Source organism: Rutidosis leptorrhynchoides, chromosome 7, assembly GCF_046630445.1.
Source record: "Rutidosis leptorrhynchoides isolate AG116_Rl617_1_P2 chromosome 7, CSIRO_AGI_Rlap_v1, whole genome shotgun sequence".
NCBI lineage: Eukaryota > Viridiplantae > Streptophyta > Magnoliopsida > Asterales > Asteraceae > Rutidosis > Rutidosis leptorrhynchoides.
This window is the reverse complement of record NC_092339.1, coordinates 296,157,459-296,177,355: the sequence shown is the minus strand read 5'-3', so window position 1 is coordinate 296,177,355 and position 19,897 is coordinate 296,157,459. Positions and strand designations below refer to the sequence as shown.

At 34.3% G+C, this 19,897-nt stretch overlaps 1 protein-coding gene across 1 annotated transcript in view; it reads left to right on the top strand.

The window, feature by feature from the left end:
- The first annotated feature begins 512 nt into the window (after positions 1-512).
- LOC139860093 (uncharacterized) overlaps positions 513-19,897 on the top strand; it is a 157,042-nt gene continuing 137,657 nt past the window's right edge. The window contains exon 1 of the mRNA XM_071848867.1: positions 513-648. Coding sequence (XP_071704968.1) covers positions 513-648 — 136 coding nt within the window. The remainder of the gene's footprint in view (positions 649-19,897) is intronic.

The window sequence follows — 19,897 nt, the reverse complement described above, 5'->3', positions numbered from 1 at the left end:
TATTAATTGCTTATATTCATAGAAGCACACTATCGGTTGTAAAACTTTTAATGTGGTTAAGACGTCACTTCGTTTTATGAATGCAAACTTATTTTAAAATAGCATATAGTGTTTGACCTTGTAATGATCCTGTTGTTGATGATCCGTACACGTTAATTTTGTACGGGGCATCACATTTGGTATCAGAGCATTGGTTGTAGGGAATTAGGTTGCATTAGTGAGTCTAGACCGGACCGGGTAGGATTCACTAATAGGACTAATCTACAACTTGCTAGTTTACTTGTTTCTGCGGAACTTGCTGCATGCCGCTGTTTACTTTTACTGCTATATGCCGTATACTGTTACTAACTTTCACTACTGCATGCTATTATCTGCTTTCGATTGCATGATACTTGTCATTATTGCCATGCTATTTACTGTTATAGATGATCTAGACTGTCGTAGTTACTTTACCTAATACGTGCTTGCTATATGACATACTGACATGGAAAAAGTTATTTTTCCTTGTTCAGATGTCGGATATCCCGCCCGTTATTATTTTGGAGAGCAACTCAGACTCATCCGCCTCCTCGCCTGCTACTGCTACCGACACACAGATCCCGTCCTCTCTACCCTCCAGCGACTCTGGTGCTTCATCCTCTGGAGACAGTAGCCATGCACCCGACCCAGTGATCATCTCAGACGGACACGAGGATCCACCGGAGATTCCAGCTCCACTTATCCCAAGGCCTTCGGAGCCACAACACCATTCCGGTGGTGCTGTGATTCCTGGGGATCATGGGGAGGGTCCGTTCCGTAATGAGTGTAACCATTGGGTAAAACACCTTCCTGATGGACGTGTTGTGCCAATTTCGCCTTGCAGATACCGACTGATGACCACCGGTCGAGCAGAGCCACCCTCAGATAGTTCAGACGACTCATCATCCGATGACTTCAGCGAGGATGATTCCGACGAGGACCCTGAGGAGACACCCGTGCAGCCGCCCTCTACCCCGCCGAAGAAGCGGTATCGGTTCGATGGTACTGTTATTCCAGGGGTTAACGGAGGTAGGTCATTCGTTAATTGATGTTATGCGAGGTGTATACGAAATAGTTTATATTTTACTAGGAAAAACTATTAAATACGATACAATTTTACACAAGATATTTATTTATTTATAGAATGGATATACTTAAACCTTGCTACAACACTTATAGGCAGTGTACCTAATCGTAAAGTAGTGTAGTTTTTAGTAAGTCCGGTTCGTTCCACAGGGAAATCTTTAAACAAAGCTCAACGCTATATTAATTTACTTTTATAAAAATTCAAACATATATATAAGTAATATTATTATTATAAAGGGGGGTTTTTACCGTTTAATGACCGGTTTGTCGATTTTAAAACTTTAGTCGCAGTTAAAACCTAATGTAAAATATAAAATAAATACAAGACTTAAATTAAAGCGTAAAGTAAATAACGATAATGAAATTGCGAATAATAAAAGTGCAATAAAATAAACTTGCGATAATTAAAAAGTACGATAATTAAAAGTGCGATTAAATAACAATAAATAAAAGTGCGATAATTAGAAGTGCAATTAAATATAAAATAAAGGAAATTAAATATGAAATAAAAGAATTATGCTTATTTAAACTTCCGTAATCATGATGTTTGACGTGTTGATTTTAGTTTTATGCCCATGGGTTAATTGTCCTTTGTCCTGGATTATTCAATATGTCCGTCTGGTTTTTGTCCATAACAGTCCATCAGTCATAAATATAAAGTGCGAGTGTCCTCGTCAAATTATTATTATACCCGAAGTTAAATATTCCAACTAATTGGGGATTCGAATTGTAACAAGGTTTTAATACTTTGTTTAATGAATACACCAGGTTATCGACTGCGTGTAAACCAAGGTTTTACTACTTTGCTAACAATTACACCAATTACCCTTGAATGTAATTTCACCCCTGTTTTAATTATTCTAGTGGCTATTAATCCATTCCCGTGTCCGGTTAAATGAACGATTATTCGTACATATAAATACCCCGCCTATCGTGTCCGATTGAGTGTATATGGTAATTTATAGGGACGCCCAATTGTAAATCTTTATATTAACATTAACAAACTTTCATTTAGTTAAACAAATATAAAGCCCATTAATAGCCCATAGTCTAATTTCCACAAGTGTCGTTCTTTTGTCCAAACCCCAATTATGGTACAAAGCCCAATTACCCAATTTTAGTAATTAGCCCAACATCATGATTACTTCGTTTTAAATAAGCATAATAATAAATTAGCTACGAGACATTAATATAAAAAGGTTGAACATAACTTACAATGATTAAAAATAGCGTAGCGTTACACGGACAGAAATTCGACTTACACCCTTACAACATTCGCTAACATACCCTTATTATTAGAATTATAATTAAAATTAAAATTAAAATTAAAATATAAATATAAATATATACGATATAGATAGAGAGATGGATATATTTGGTCGTTTTTTCGATCAAAATTCGTTTGCTTTTATAGGAAGTTTCTGAAATTGGGGCTCCGCGACTCGCGGCCCTTTTGGCCTTCAAACTCCGCGAGTCGCGGAGATTGAAATTACAGCTCACATCTTTTGGAGTCTTTCTTGCCGACGGATTTATATATAAATATAAAATATAAATAATTAATATAATTATTTATATATTATATTATATTCTTGTGCATAGTAGACTTGTAATTTTTAGTCCGTTGCGTCGAGCATTAAGAGTTGACTCTGGTCCCGGTTCCGGATTTTCGAACGTCCTTGCGTACAATTTAATATCTTGTACTTTGCGTTTTGAATCTTGTACTCTTGTAATTTCGAGACGTTTCTTATCAATAATTGGAACCTTTTTGATTGTCTTTTGTACTTTTGAGCTTTTTGGTCGTTTGCGTCTTCAATTCGTCGAATCTGTCTTTTGTCTTCACCTTTTATTATTTAAACGAATATCACTTGTAAATAGAACAATTGCAACTAAAAGCTTGTCTTTCTTGAGGAATAATGCTATGAAATATATGTTCGTTTTTAGCATTATCAAATATTCCCACACTTGAGTGTTGCTTGTCCTCAAGCAATATTGTCTTGAAATACTAGAATCACTTCTTTATTCTTCACACTTTGTACATCAGTGATTTCTATACGGCGGTATAAACAATGGTAGTAACGATATGGTTTACAGTCCCACATGACTATAAAAATTTAGATCCATTAAGGAAATTGGATCTTTATGAAAACATTTGATCTTTTGAAAATTAAATCTAGTTTTTACCCTAGATAAGTTTTCCGGGATAACCCTTTACCGGTGTTTGCAAAATATTTTTGTGGGTTTGGTGGGTTTCAGATTTGAAAATTTTAGCTCAAAACTTATGGTTTTGTGTCACCCACTTCCTAACCTTGTATTAGGAAAGCAACACGTCCAGTTTACTTGTTCCATATATTACCTTTCGGCAAACTACCGTCCGGTTGTAAAGGAAAGCGTTGAACAAGCAACTGTTAAGGCAATGTCCCCTGACATGCTTTTAATTATGGTCTGTAACGTGTCGGACGCAATTACTATCCTTGGTAGGAGCAATAGTAAAGCTCACCCTTATAATTTTTCGGTCTGGCACAAGGTCCTGTCTTTGACCATGCTATGCAACCACCGTTCTTACGGTTGACACCCGATTTAGTTCAGGTGACCTAATGAATTCCAGGTGAATTCCTAGGATTTTACGTTCAATGGTAATGAACGCATTGAAAATAGGGTTTTCAGAAAACAAATCGGTTTGTAATTTTGATCAAAATATTTTCTCGTTTAAGCTCGAGTTTAGATATCATCGAATTCCATGAGTTTGTAATTCTCAATCTTTAAGGTCAATCTCTAGGATTGAGTAATATCAGTCTTAAAAGCTGATTTTTAATCTTTAAGGAGATTATCCTTTCTGGGGATCTGATTCATTAGTCTTATCCAGCTAATTTGCATGGTGCCCCCCCCATTGTACGAGATAAATCCTTCTCATGGTTAGGATAAATCTGACCACTTGGCGACCCTGTTTAATGCTGAGGTCCGTGGATTTCCTGCTGATTTTAGTGATGACTTTTCTAGATTTTTCGTCAACCTACAGCTGGTCTGGACGACAACTTCATGACCTAAATCAAGAAGCGCGTTTCTTTTTCGGAAGACTTTACTTCCTTTTAATGATGGAATTGATTCATCGTGTAGATCCATCTCTTCTTTTCTTTCATCGGGTAAAACAGCTTAGTTTAGTCCAAAGCAAAAGTATTTTCAGTTATTTGTTACAGATATATGTGACATATGTTTAAAATAACTTGGTAAATTTTCCCACACTTGGCTTTTTATTTTTCTTTTTATCGTCCTCTATTCCATTTTAAATGAATTTTGACATTTTAGTTTGTTTCTTAATTTATGTCCTTTCCGAGGTAACAATAATTTCGGTGTTAAAACCTAGTTTTATCGTTCATAAATATGTATAAACATAATTTGAATTCATTTAATTGAAAATTTTGAAAAATTTTACTAGAATTGGGTAGTCAGTATATAAGACTAGGGCTGTTCTTTTTTTATCAGAGAGCACTAGATTCTAATACAACTACTGCTTTACTAGTATTTTTAATGGTAACCAAGTGTATAAAGTAAAAAATTTTAAAATCCGAAAGAATTTAACCCCTTCCCACACTTAAGATCTTGCAATGCCCTCATTTGCAAGAAATCAGTAACAATTTAAATTATTGAGGGTGATTTGTGTGAAAATGATTAAATTTTACCAAAGTTTCCAAATATATTGGCGTTTGTTTGCTGAATGATAAATGGTGCACATCATTTGTTCATTCCGTCTTGTTGTTATTTCACATATATTTTGCATCTTGTCGTCAAAATTAGTTGCTTTTGCTGAACTTAATGCCAGTCTTTGAAAATGCGTTGTTTTACCCTGTTGTGTACATAAGATAAACTGCAAACATATATACATATTTTTGAAGTTTGGTATATTACCCCACATTCAAAAATTATTAAAATCTAAGAATAAAAGTTAGATAATTATAAAAATGATTACAATATTAACAAAAGTATTAAACGTATCAATAATTACAAATTACAAAATAAAAAAAAATAATAAGTAAACTAAGGATGATATTGGTACCAATAGGGGTTCCAGGCATAACCATAAGTGCTATAGAATGCTTCGGCAGGGTCATACGTAGGATATGGTGGCTGCATCTCTATAGACCAAGGAGGGAAGATGGGTTTCGGTGTAGGAATATAGTTTCTACCTATATGTTGGCAATGAGCTATGATCTGGTTCTGATGAACTTGCCAATCTTCAAATGCTCTCTGTCTAGCATTTTCGTATTCCTGAGAAGCTATAAACCTATGCATTTCTTGCATCTCATTCCCCCCTCCTACATTACCTTGCTGTTGGTTTCTCTCCACCTGTGGATGTCTACCATGGTATCGTACTGCGGCGTTATTTCGCCTCTTCAAAACTTTCGCACCATGGTATACATTTAATCCTATAGTATCGCGGGGTTCCGGCTCTTCTAGTAATAATCCCCCCCGACTTATATCCACACCGAGATATTCACCAATCAAAGTAATAAAAATACCACCTCCTATTATGCTATGTGGTCACATCCCCCGAACCATAGCTGATAAATAATAACCCACACAATATGGTATACTTACAGCGCTTTGTGGGTCTCGAATACACATATGGTAAAACAAATCCTGTTCATTTACTTTTTCTTTGTTCTTACCCCTTTGTGTAATCGAATTAGCCAAAAACCTATGTATCACTCTTAATTCGGCTCTATCTATATCCAAATAAGAGTAATTTCCCCCTTTGAAACGGTGATGGCTTGTCATTTGACTCCACACACCGTGTGTATCAAAATTCTCATCTATCTTTCTACCGTTTAGTATCAATCCTCTACAATCGGCAGACGCTAACTCCTCAGGCGTATATATACGTAAAGCCTGAGCCATGTCCAGTAAAGACATGTGGCGCATCGAACCGCCTAACAAAAATCTAATAAAAGAACGATCGGTTAAACTAGCTACCCGATCATTCAACTCTATACTACATAACAATTCTTCACACCATACTTTATATACAGGTCTACGTATGGTGAATAAACATACCCAGTCATTAAAAGAAGAATTACCATACCTTTGTACAAGTAATTCCCTAATTGGCCCGGCCAATTCTACAGCTTCTAAGGGTCCCCATTCTATGACCCTCGGTACCTCAACAACCTTGGAATGAAGAGTATGCAAACCCCGTTGATATTTTGGATAATCTATCCAAAGTCTGTCAAATCTCAGGTTCGGGTGCAACTCTTCCAAGTGCATATCGGAAAAGGTCATGACTGGATGAGGTATATCCTGCTTGTAGTAGTTATCCACCTCCTGTTGTTCCAAATTCTCAGCAGGAGCATTGCGGGCTTGGGATGAAGATTCACCCCTTTCATTCTGCAAAACACATCAAACACAATTTTTGTGCATCCAAATATGCATTAGTGTCAGCAAAATCATCAATCAAAATAATTACAATGACATTATCAATTTATATCAAACTTAAGCTCATTTTCACATTTTTATCAAATCTACACTTTTTCAAATAAGCATATACGAAAATGTTCGTCAAGTTCATAAGCATTCAACTCAAATAACATGTCAAAATAATCATTACTAGCAATTAAACAAGTCTCAAATGGCATTATCTTTCAAAAATCAAGTTCATGAATTTTAGACTTGAAAAAGTCCTCTTTAATTCTCAAAATCATGTTTAGGCTCAAAGTTTGGATCATTTAACTACCTAGACATGTTACACTACTTATTTTAGCAACAATTCATGACAAAAATCGGCCATAACCTGTTTATATCAAAAAGCCCCAAATTGCTCAAGAACACAAACCCTAGATTATTCAAAATTTGAAGTTTAAGGCTTCTAATCATGTTAAACAGCATCAATCTAGGTTATACAAGCATAATACATAAACAATTTAAGCCTAATTACACTAAAAATCATCAAAATCAAATTGGGGAAAAAATTGCTCAAGAACATCAAATTTCGAATTAAATGGTGTTTAGGTGTAGAAATTTACCGTTTTTCTTGAGTAATTCTTAGATAGCATCCTTCTCAACATGATTTTAGCAAAAAATTTGGTGATTAAAGGTTAAAAATTGGGATTTTTGGGGGTGTTTTTCGTGTATTTTCGGGGTTTTTTCGCTGTGTTCTTCGCAGTGTGTTTTTGTGGGGAGTAAACTGATCTGTTTTTACGTTTTATTTTTTTTTCTGGGTTTTGGTCCCTCCGCGAGTCGCGGAGATTTCCCTTTCAAACTCCGCGAGTCGCGGAGTTTGTTATATATATATATATATTTTTTTTTTATAATCTTTAACTTATAAAACAATTAAGTATTTAATTTTAAAATTTTGTTTCCCTTGTTATTTAGGACGAGGTCGTTTCAGATCGATGTCCTAGTCCGTCCTTCGACAAAATTTTAAAATTTGTCTTTTTGTAGCGATTGTTTTAAAAGCTAAGATTTTTGGTTTTTTTTAATGTTTTTGGCATACTTTAATTTAATAAGATTAAAAATAATGATAATAAAAGTTCTCGTCCCTTCCTCGGGTAAAGCAATTTCGGTTCAAAGACCTAGTCTTCAACTTACGACGAATTTTAAAAATCATATTCTTAACTTAATGAGATAAAGTAAATTTTTGTTTTTAAATTCACACAACTTAAATATAAAATTCAAAATTATTATTAAAAATTCACACCAAACTTAAAATTTGAAATGCATAAAATTAAAAATTAATATTTTAAAAATTAAAAATTCACACCAAACTTAATTTAAAAATTTATAAATTCATACTAAACTTATATTAATTTTTCAAATATTTACAATTTTAAATATATTGTTTTTATAAAGTTTACAATATTAATTTAAGATTTAAATATTAATTTTAAAAACATGGTAAAAATAAAATTAAAAATCTTTTTGTCTTTTTATCCCACTTTAATCAATCAAATATTATCAAAAATATGCGCCCCTCTTTTCGGTAAAGTAATTTCGGTTCCAAGACCTAATTTAACTCATGACGAATTTTTGAAATATTTTGGGTTGATTGTTTAAAGATATTTATACCTTAAGAATAAATGTTAAATTTCGCAGTGATGTAATAAATTTTTGAATGATATCAATAATTTCGGTCGCCAAACCTAATTTTATTCAATACCAATTTAATACTTTTTAGCAAACAAATTAGCGTTTATTATCAAAAGGTTAAAAAATAAAAAAAAATAAAAATAAAAACTGTACAGACATACCTGTGAGATAAATTTCTTAGTTATATGATCTATCCCATTCATAAGATAGTCGGTTTAATTGATTTTCCATGGCTACATAGGCGTAACCTCGAGCATTCAGTGTCTTTTCTTCTAAACATATGAACGGTCCGTCTCTGCATAAAGTAACAAATTCGGTATTTGAATAGGTTTGATTATTTGAACATTTACCTCCATGTGACCATTTTCCGTATTTGTGACATCGTTCTAGGTGTCGTGCTCTTCTTTTCGCTGCGGATTTTGATTTTCCTTTACCAAATTGTAACTTATTATCTTCGCATCTGGATTCTTTTCTAACTCCGTCCATTCTTTCTCTGATTACTGATACTATTTCACTCGGGAGTATGTCATTATTACGTTTAGTGATCAAAGCGTGTAGCATTAGACCATGGTTTAGTTCACAGGCAGTCTTCATTTCGTAAAAACCTAAAAAAATAAAAATTCAGAATGGGGGGAGAAGACTAGTTCTTTAGGGTCTGCTAGGGAAAGACCATTCGGGTTCCATTTTCGAGAACTACACGAAAACAGACAATCTAACTCTAACAGAAATACATATTATCCTTTAAAGACTTGATTCTCCCCACACTTAGTTAGCTGTGGTGTCGAAATTGTGATTAACTTCGTTGTCGACTTCCATCGGACCATGTATGTAATGTTTAACTCTGTGACCATTAACTTTAAATTCAATCCCATTTGAATTTATTAATTCTATCGTTCCGTATGGGAAAACTCTTTTGACTATGAATGGTCCAGACCATCTTGATTTCAATTTTCCAGGAAATAGCTTGAATCGTGAATTGAAAAGAAGAACTCTGTCTCCTTCTTTAAATTCTTTTGAACTTCTGATTCTTTTATCATGCCATTTCTTCGTTCTTTCTTTATAGATTAACGAATTTTCGTATGCTTCATGTCTTAATTCTTCTAATTCGTTTAGTTGACTTAATCGTAGACGTCCGGCTTCATGTAAATCAAGATTACATGTCTTCAAAGCCCAAAATGCTTTGTGTTCAATTTCTACTGGAAGATGACATGCTTTTCCATAAACAAGTCTAAAAGGTGTGGCTCCAATTGGAGTTTTGTAGGCTGTTCTAAAAGCCCAGAGTGCATCCTCCAATTTAATGGACCATTCCTTCGGATTTGATCCTACGGTTTTCTCTAGAATACGTTTTAAAGCTCGGTTGGTATTTTCAACTTGTCCACTTGTTTGTGGATGATATGCGGTGGAGATTTTATGAGTTACTCCATATCTTTTAAGAACTTTCTCAAGTTGATTATTACAGAAATGAGTACCCCGATCACTTATTAAAGCTTTCGGTGTTCCAAACCTTGCAAAAAGACGTTTTAAAAAGTTGACTACAACTCGTGCATCGTTATTTGGGAGAGCTTGTGCTTCCGCCCATTTAGATACATAATCAATGGCTACGAGTATATATAGATTTTTATGAGATTTTGGAAATGGACCCATAAAGTCAATACCCCAAATGTCAAATACTTCACATACTTGGATGACATTTTGTGGCATTTCATCACGTTGACTTATTTTTCTGGCCCTTTGACATGCATCACAGGATTTGCAAAGAAGGTGTGCGTCTTTGTAAATTGTAGGCCAATAGAATCCAGTTTCATAAACTTTTCTTGCTGTTAGTTGAGGCCCATAATGCCCTCCTGTCGGTCCTGTGTGACAATGGTTTAAAATTTTACTAGCTTCATCTCCAAATACACATCGGCGTATTATTCCATCGGGACAACTTTTAAACAGATGTGGATCTTCCCAGAAATAGTGTTTTATATCACTGAAGAATTTCTTTCGTCTTTGGTACGATAATCCTTTTTCAAGGAATCCACAAACTAAGTAGTTTGCATAGTCTGCAAACCATGGGATTTTTTTATAATCTATCTTCAATAGATATTCATCAAGAAAGTTGTCTTGTATGGCTGATTCATTTAGAACTTCTAATTCGGGATTTTCAAGACGAGAAAGATGATCAGCGGCGAGATTTTCTGCTCCTCTTTTATCTCGGATTTCAATATCAAACTCTTGTAAGAGTAAGATCCAACGGATTAATCTTGGTTTAGCATCTTGTTTTGAAAATAGGTATCTAAGAGCAGAATGGTCGGTATAGACCACCGTTTTTGCTAGAACGAGATATGAACGAAATTTGTCAAAAGCAAAGACAATAGCAAGGAGTTCTTTTTCAGTAGTTGTATAGTTTGTTTGTGCTCCTTGTAATGTCTTACTAGCATAATATATAGGTTGAAATCATTTTTCAACCCTTTGTCCTAAAACGGCTCCCATTGCAAAATCACTTGCATCGCACATTAGTTCAAATGGTAGATTCCAATTTGGTGTTATCATGATTGGTGCATTAGTGAGTTTCTCTTTAAGAATATTAAAAGATTTGATACACTCATCTGAAAAGATGAATGTAGCATCCTTTTCTAGGAGTTTATTCATAGGAGTGGCAATTTTAGAAAAATCTTTTATGAAACGTCGGTAAAAACCGGCATGCCCTAGAAAACTCCTAACTCCTCTAACATTGGTGGGATGTGGAAGTTTAGCAATTACATCTACTTTAGCTCTATCCACTTCAATTCCTTCTTTTGAAATTTTATGTCCAAGAACGATGCCTTCTTTAACCATGAAATGGCATTTCTCCCAATTAAGTACTAGATTTGATTTTTCGCATCTAATTAGCATTCGTTCCAGATTAACTAGACATGATTTAAATGTATCACCGAAGACTGAAAAGTCATCCATGAATACTTCCATGCATTCTTCTATCATGTCGTGAAAAATCGCCATCATACACCTTTGAAAGGTTGCAGGGGCGTTACAAAGTCCAAATGGCATGCGTTTGTAAGCAAAAGTACCATAAGGGCACGTGAATGTGGTTTTCTCTTGATCTTCGGGTGCTATTGGAATTTGAAAATATCCGGAAAATCCATCTAGAAAACAATAGTAACTATTTCCGGCTAATCTTTCCAACATTTGATCTATGAAAGGTAAGGGAAAGTGATCTTTTCTGGTGGCGTCATTTAATTTTCTATAATCAATACATACACGCCATCCTGTTACAGTCCTAGTAGGAATAAGCTCATTTTTCTCATTTGTAATGACAGTCATTCCACCCTTCTTAGGCACGCATTGAACTGGGCTTACCCATGGACTATCAGAGATTGGATAAATTAAACCTGCATCTAGCAGTTTAATAATCTCTTTCTTAACTACATCTTGCATATTAGGATTTAGTCTTCGTTGGCGTTGCACATACGTTTTATGATCTTCTTCCATAAGGATTTTATGTGTGCAATACGAAGGACTTATTCCTTTAATATCATGAATCTTCCATGCAATGGCTGGTTTATGAGCTTTTAACACAGAAATGAGTTGTGATTTCTCATTTTCAGTAAGAGAAGACGATATTATTACAGGTAATTCAGATTCACCATGTAAATAAGCGTATTCCAAATGGTTTGGAAGTGGCTTTAACTCTAATTTCGGAGGTTCTTCTATCGATGATTTATATCGATATCTGTCTTCTTCTTTTAGCATTTGAATTTCTTCTGTTGTTGGTTCATATCCATTAGCTATAAGTGTAGCTAACATTTCAGCTTCATCAATTAGTTCATTACCTTCTCCTAAAGAACATTCTCCTGTTCCTTGTAATTCTGGAAATTCTTCTAATAATTCTGCATGTGCATCTATAGTTTGAATATAATAACATGTATCATCTGCAGATTGTGGTTGTTGCATTGCTCTATCAACTGAAAAGGTAACACTCTCATCCTCTATACTTAGGGTCAGTTTCTTACCGAACACGTCTATCATTGCTTTAGCCGTGTTTAAGAATGGTCTTCCTAATATGAGAGGAACTTGAGAATCTTCTTCCATGTCCAAACAACAAAATCTACTGGAAATACTAAAGTACCAACTTTAACTAGCATGTTCTCCATTATCCCTCTAGGATATTTTATTGATCTATCGGCTAGTTGTATGCTTATTCTTGTTGGTTTCAATTCTCCAAGGTCTAGTTTAGCGTATAGTGAATACGGCATTAGATTTATACTAGCACCTAAGTCTGCCAATGCTTCTATTGAACTAAGACTACCCAGAAAACATGGAATTGTGAAACTTCCTGGATCAGATAATTTTTCTGGTATCTTATTCAACAGCACTGCTGAACAATTAGCATTCATAGTAACAGCCGAGAGTTCTTCCATTTTCTTTCTATTTGAGATTAGATCTTTCAGGAATTTAGCATATCTTGGCATTCCTGAAATCACATCAATGAAAGGAAGATTTACATTTATCTGTTTAAACATATCCAAGAATTTGGATTGCTCGGCTTCAAGTTTCTCTTTCTTCATTTTACTCGGGTAAGGAAGTGGTGGTTGGTATGGTTTAACATAAGGTTTATCCTTAACTGTGTTATCTTCATTAACCTTTTCAACTACCGGTTCTTTTTCCTTATCTTGATCAGGTTGTGGTTCTTGTGGAGTAGGAATAGTTTCATCAGAAGTTACAGGTATTTCAGGTGGTTTAAGTGTTGTACCACTTCTTGTGGTAATAGCTTTAGCTGTTTCATTCCTGGGGTTAGCATTTATATCACTAGGTAAACTTCCTGGTTTTCTTTCACCTATTAACCTTGCTAGGTTACTTACTTCTTGTTCCAGATTTTGAATAGAAGCTTGTTGATTTCTAAATGCTTGAGCATTTTGTTCATTAGTTTGTTTTTGAGATGTGAAAAACTGCGTTTGAGTTTCAACTAGCTTCGTCATCATATCTTCTAAATTCGGCTTTTTATCATCGGTCTGTTGTGGTGGTTTGTTTTGAAAATTCGGTCTTTGCTGATTGTAAGTATTATTGGATACTTGTTGATTGCTAGGACCTTGTTGGTTGTTGTATGGAATATTTCGGTTATAATTCTGGTTTTGATTGTAAATTGGTCTTGGCGGTTGATAATTATTCTGATAATTATTTCCAGGCCTTTGGTTTATGTATGAAATATTCTCTCTTTGTTCCATTGTTAATTCAATACTGAGACAATCTTTTGTCAAATGTGGTCCTCCACACTGCTCACAACTAATTCGTATTGAGTGAATATCCTTAGTCATCTTTTCCATTCGTCTCTCCACAGCATCTATCTTTGCGGAAATGGAATCTAAGTCATGGCTAGAATCGGCTCTAGCTGCTTTAGATGATCTAACGATATCTTTTTCTTGGTGCCACTCATGTGAGTGGGAAGCAGTATTATCAATAATTTTGTAAGCATCAGTTTCGGTTTTCTTCATAATAGAACCACCAGCTGCTATATCTATGTCTTTTCTTGTAGTGATGTCGCATCCTTGGTAGAATATTTGTACTATTTGACAGGTGTCTAAACCATGTTGCGGACATCCTCTTAACAACTTTCCATATCTTGTCCACGCCTCATATAGAGTTTCATTTGGTTTCTGTGTGAACGTAACAATTTCTGCTTGAAGTCTTACGGCTTTAGATGCAGGAAAGAATTGTTTAAGAAATTTGTCAACTAAAACGTCCCATGTATCAATCGCCCCTTCAGGTAACGATTCCAACCAATCTTTGGCTTCTCCCTTTAAAGTCCAGGGAAATAACATGAGATATATCTGTTCATCCTCCACTTCTCGGATTTTAAATAGTGTGCAGATCCTATTAAAGGTACGTAGATGTTCATTTGGATCTTCCTTCGGCGCACCACTAAATTGGCATTGATTAGTCACCATGTGTAGAATTTGTCCTTTGATTTCATAATCTGGCGCATTAATGTCTGGATGAGTAATTGCGTGACCTTGGCCAGTGCGTTTAGCTCTCATTCGGTCTTCCATACTTAAAGGTTCCAGATTCTCCATAATTGAATTTGTTGAATCGGTATCACTAGATGATTCTGATTTAATGGTTCGTTCCTCAACAATCTCTGTTTGAATGATTGGTGGCTCCGGAGGAAAGTTTAATGGTTCAGGATCTACGAATTTTCCCTGAATATTCTCCGGATTCTCAATTGTGAGGTTGGGTTCAAAAAATGGATTATCGGAAATTTGAACTGAAGTACTTGGTTGACTGGATGACGATTCTAAAGAAAAATCAACGGCGGTTATATTTGCTAAATGTCTTGATCTAGTTACAGGTGGTGAACGTACAAAAGGTGATGAACGTCTTGCTCGGTGCATTCACTGAATATCCTATTAGTTTTAAAAAGGAAAGAAAAATTATAATAAGTTATCCAATTAATAGACTTTTCTGATTTTGCCCACGTTTCGAATAGCCAAAAGATGCAGCAGAGGGGCAGGATTCGTTTGGTCTCAATATAATTGAGGACTGTTTGGCTCCAATAACCCGGTCCACGTACAAATCCAACTATTACTACGAACCAGAAAATTTTGATGTCTATCAATTTAACCACTCAAAATAAATTTTCGTAATTTTAAGAAATTTAGATAAGAAGTAGAATAAAAATCTATGTCCTAAAAACTAGAATGGCGAGAAATGAGAAAGAAAAAGAGTTCGTCGAAAAAGGTCGAAAAAGAAAAAGAAAATTGTAGTGACCCGAACTTTTCCATGTTTATATATATTAATTGAGATTGATGTTTACATGATTAAATGTTTCCAACATGTTAAGCAATCAAACTTGTTAAGACTTGATTAATTGAAATAGGTTTCATATAGACAATTGACCACCCAAGTTGACCGGTGATTCACGAACGTTAAAACTTGTAAAAAAAAACTATATGATGACATATATATGGTTATATATATAGTTAACATGATATTATGATAAGTAAACATATCATTAATTATATTAACAATGAACTACATATGTAAAAACAAGACTACTAACTTAATGATTTTGAAACGAGACATATATGTAACGTTTATCGTTGTAACGACATTTAATGTATATATATCATATTAAGAGATATTCGTACATCATAATATCACGATAATATAATAATTTAAAATTTCTTTTGATATTATAAACATTGGGTTAACAACATTTAACAAGATCGTTAACCTAAAGGTTTCAAAACAACACTTACATGTAACGACTAACGATGACTTAACGACTCAGTTAAAATGTATATACATGTAGTGTTTTAATATGTATTTATACACTTTTGAAAGACTTCAATACACTTATCAAAATACTTCTACTTAACAAAAATGCTTACAATTACATTCTCGTTCAGTTTCATCAACAATTCTACTCGTATGCACCCGTATTCGTACTCGTACAATACACAGCTTTTAGATGTATGTACTATTGGTATATACACTCCAATGATCAGCTCTTAGCAGCCCATGTGAGTCACCTAACACATGTGGGAACCATCATTTGGCAACTAGCATGAAATATCTCATAAGATTACAAAAATATGAGTAATCATTCATGACTTATTTACATGAAAACAAAATTACATATCCTTTATATCTAATCCATACACCAACGACCAAAAACACCTACAAACACTTTCATTCTTCAATTTTCTTCATCTAATTGAACTCTCTCAAGTTCTATCTTCAAGTTCTAAGTGTTCTTCATAAATTCCAAAAGTTCTAGTTTCATAAAATCAAGAATACTTTCAAGTTTGCTAGCTCACTTCCAATCTTGTAAGGTGATCATCCAACCTCAAGAAATCTTTGTTTCTTACAGTAGGTTATCATTCTAATACAAGGTAATAATCATATTCAAACTTTGGTTCAATTTCTATAACTATAACAATCTTATTTCAAGTGATGATCTTACTTGAACTTGTTTTCGTGTCATGATTTTGCTTCAAGAACTTTGAGCCATCCAAGGATCCATTGAAGCTAGATCCATTTTTCTCTTTTCCAGTAGGTTCATCCAAGGAACTTAAGGTAGTAATGATGTTCATAACATCATTCGATTCATACATATAAAGCTATCTTATTCGAAGGTTTAAACTTGTAATCACTAGAACATAGTTTAGTTAATTCTAAACTTGTTCGCAAACAAAAGTTAATCCTTCTAACTTGACTTTTAAAATCAACTAAACACATGTTCTATATCTATATGATATGCTAACTTAATGATTTAAAACCTGAAAACACGAAAAACACCGTAAAACCGGATTTACGCCGTCGTAGTAACACCGCGGGCTGTTTTGGGTTAGTTAATTAAAAACTATGATAAACTTTGATTTAAAAGTTGTTATTCTGAGAAAATTATTTTTATTATGAACATGAAACTATATCCAAAAATTATGGTTAAACTCAAAGTGGAAGTATGTTTTCTAAAATGGTCATCTAGACGTCGTTCTTTCGACTGAAATGACTACCTTTACAAAAACGACTTGTAACTTATTTTTCCGACTATAAACCTATACTTTTTCTGTTTAGATTCATAAAATAGAGTTCAATATGAAACCATAGCAATTTGATTCACTCAAAACGGATTTAAAATGAAGAAGTTATGGGTAAAACAAGATTGGATAATTTTTCTCATTTTAGCTACGTGAAAATTGGTAACAAATCTATTCCAACCATAACTTAATCAACTTGTATTATATATTATGTAATCTTGAGATACCATAGACACGTATACAATGTTTCGACCTATCATGTCGACACATCTATATATATTTCGGAACAACCATAGACACTCTATATGTGAATGTTGGAGTTAGCTATACAGGGTTGAGGTTGATTCCAAAATATATATAGTTTGAGTTGTGATCAATACTGAGATACGTATACACTGGGTCGTGGATTGATTCAAGATAATATTTATCGATTTATTTCTGTACATCTAACTGTGGACAACTAGTTGTAGGTTACTAACGAGGACAGCTGACTTAATAAACTTAAAACATCAAAATATATTAAAAGTGTTGTAAATATATTTTGAACATACTTTGATATATATGTATATATTGTTATAGGTTCGTGAATCAACCAGTGGCCAAGTCTTACTTCCCGACGAAGTAAAAATCTGTGAAAGTGAGTTATAGTCCCACTTTTAAAATCTAATATTTTTGGGATGAGAATACATGCAGGTGTTATAAATGATTTACAAAATAGACACAAGTACGTGAAACTACATTTTATGGTTGAATTATCGAAATCGAATATGCCCCTTTTTATTAAGTCTGGTAATCTAAGAATTAGGGAACAGACACCCTAATTGACGCGAATCCTAAAGATAGATCTATTGGGCCTAACAAACCCCATCCAAAGTACCGGATGCTTTAGTACTTCGAAATTTATATCATATCCGAAGGGTGTCCCGGAATGATGGGGATATTCTTATATATGCATCTTGTTAATGTCGGTTACCAGGTGTTCACCATATGAATGATTTTTATCTCTATGTATGGGATGTGTATTGAAATATGAAATCTTGTGGTCTATTATTATGATTTGATATATATAGGTTAAACCTATAACTCACCAACATTTTTGTTGACGTTTTAAGCATGTTTATTCTCAGGTGATTATTAAGAGCTTCCGCTGTCGCATACTTAAATAAGGACAAGATTTGGAGTCCATGCTTGTATGATATTGTGTAAAAACTGCATTCAAGAAACTTATTTTGTTGTAACATATTTGTATTGTAAACCATTATGTAATGGTCGTGTGTAAACAGGATATTTTAGATTATCATTATTTGATAATCTACGTAAAGCTTTTTAAACCTTTATTGATGAAATAAAGGTTATGGTTTGTTTAAAAATGAATGCAGTCTTTGAAAAACGTCTCATATAGAGGTCAAAACCTCGCAACGAAATCAATTAATATGGAACGTTTTTAATCAATAAGAACGGGACATTTCAGTTGGTATCCGAGCGTTGGTCTTAGAGAACCAGAATTTTGCATTAGTGTGTCTTATCGAGTTTGTTAGGATGCATTAGTGAGTCTGGACTTCGACCGTGTTTTCTTTAAAAATGATTGCTTAACATTTTTGTTGGAAACTATATATTTTTAACATATGAATATTATGTGATATATTAATCTCTTAACGTGTTTGATATTATGTGATAGATGTCTACCTCTAGAACAAGTCCCATTGACTCACCTCATAATAATGAAGAGTCAAATGTAAATTGGAATGATTTGTGGACTGATTCACAAGTTCCCGAAGAGGAACCGGAAGAAGAGTCGGAACCGGAAGAAGAATCGGAACCGGAAGAAGAATCGGAACCGGATGAAGAAATAGAACCGGTGGGGGAAATAATAAAACGGTTAAGTAAAAGAAAATCCTCAACCAACCGACCAAAGTTAATTATGGTCAATGGTGTTTCCGCCAAGGAAGCAAAATATTGGGAGGATTACCAATTCTCCGATGAATCGGATTCCGACGAGAATTCCGATGATGTTATAGAAATTACCCCAACTGAATTTAAAAAGGCAAAAGAAAATAATAAGGGAAAGGGCATAAAAATAGAGAAATCTAATTCCAACCCCGATGAACTTTATATGTATCGTCAACCCCCGAAGTCCTTAAGTTGTAACAATGACCCGGGAACCTCTAAACCACCAGGTTTTTCTAAACCAATGTGGACAACGACGGCTCGTATTAGGGGAACATCATATATCCCTAGAAACTTGGCAAAACGAACCAAAACCGAAGAAGAAGAAACGAGCGAGTCGGAATAAGATAGTTGTATTCGTGTGGTGTAATATATGGAATATAGTGTTCTTATGCTTTATGATATATGTAAAAATTGCTTGTATTAATAAGTATTTTTTTTATGAATCTAACTCTTGTCTATTTTACAGTTTAAAAACACAAAATGGATAGACAACCCAATATTTTAAGAGACCTACCCGGAGACATGATTGATGAAATCTTGTCTAGAGTCGGCCAGAATTCTTCAGCACAACTATTTAAGGCGAGATCAGTTTGTAAGACATTCGAAGAACGTTCCAAGAATGTCTTGGTTTATAAGAGACTTTCGTTTGAAAGATGGGGGATATCACATTGGGAAACCCATAAGTTACGATGTGTTTACTTTGACGCATATATTGCGGGGAACCCAAATGCTATTTTACGCAACGGGTTAAGAAATTATTTTGACTCAATATATCCGAATATTGGACTTCGTGATTTAGAAAAAGCGGCTAACATGCAACATAAAGAAGCATGTTATGCTTACGGATTAGTAATGTTCGCTTCTCACAAAAGTGAGAACAAGAACATCGGGCTACAACTATTAAACAAAACGTTTCCACAAGTGACGGAGTCGGTAATTGGGGTAAGAAATGAGGTTTTTAGATTGTTACGGGACTGTTGGACATTACGTAACCCACGTCCCTTTGACGACGTTACAACACGCTGTCTTATCAACGGCCATAACGGTTATGTTGCACAAGACCAAGGATGGGAAGTAGTCCTAGTAAAACCAGAATGCATGACTTGTTTCTGGACGTATGAATTACGTGTCTTTATTGCCTTTGCTGAACGACTTGTGTACTAGCTAGAATTGTCTTCACAACTATCTTGTATCAAAGTTATTGTGTGCTATATTTCATGCTTTATGTAAAATAAGCGGTATTGTAA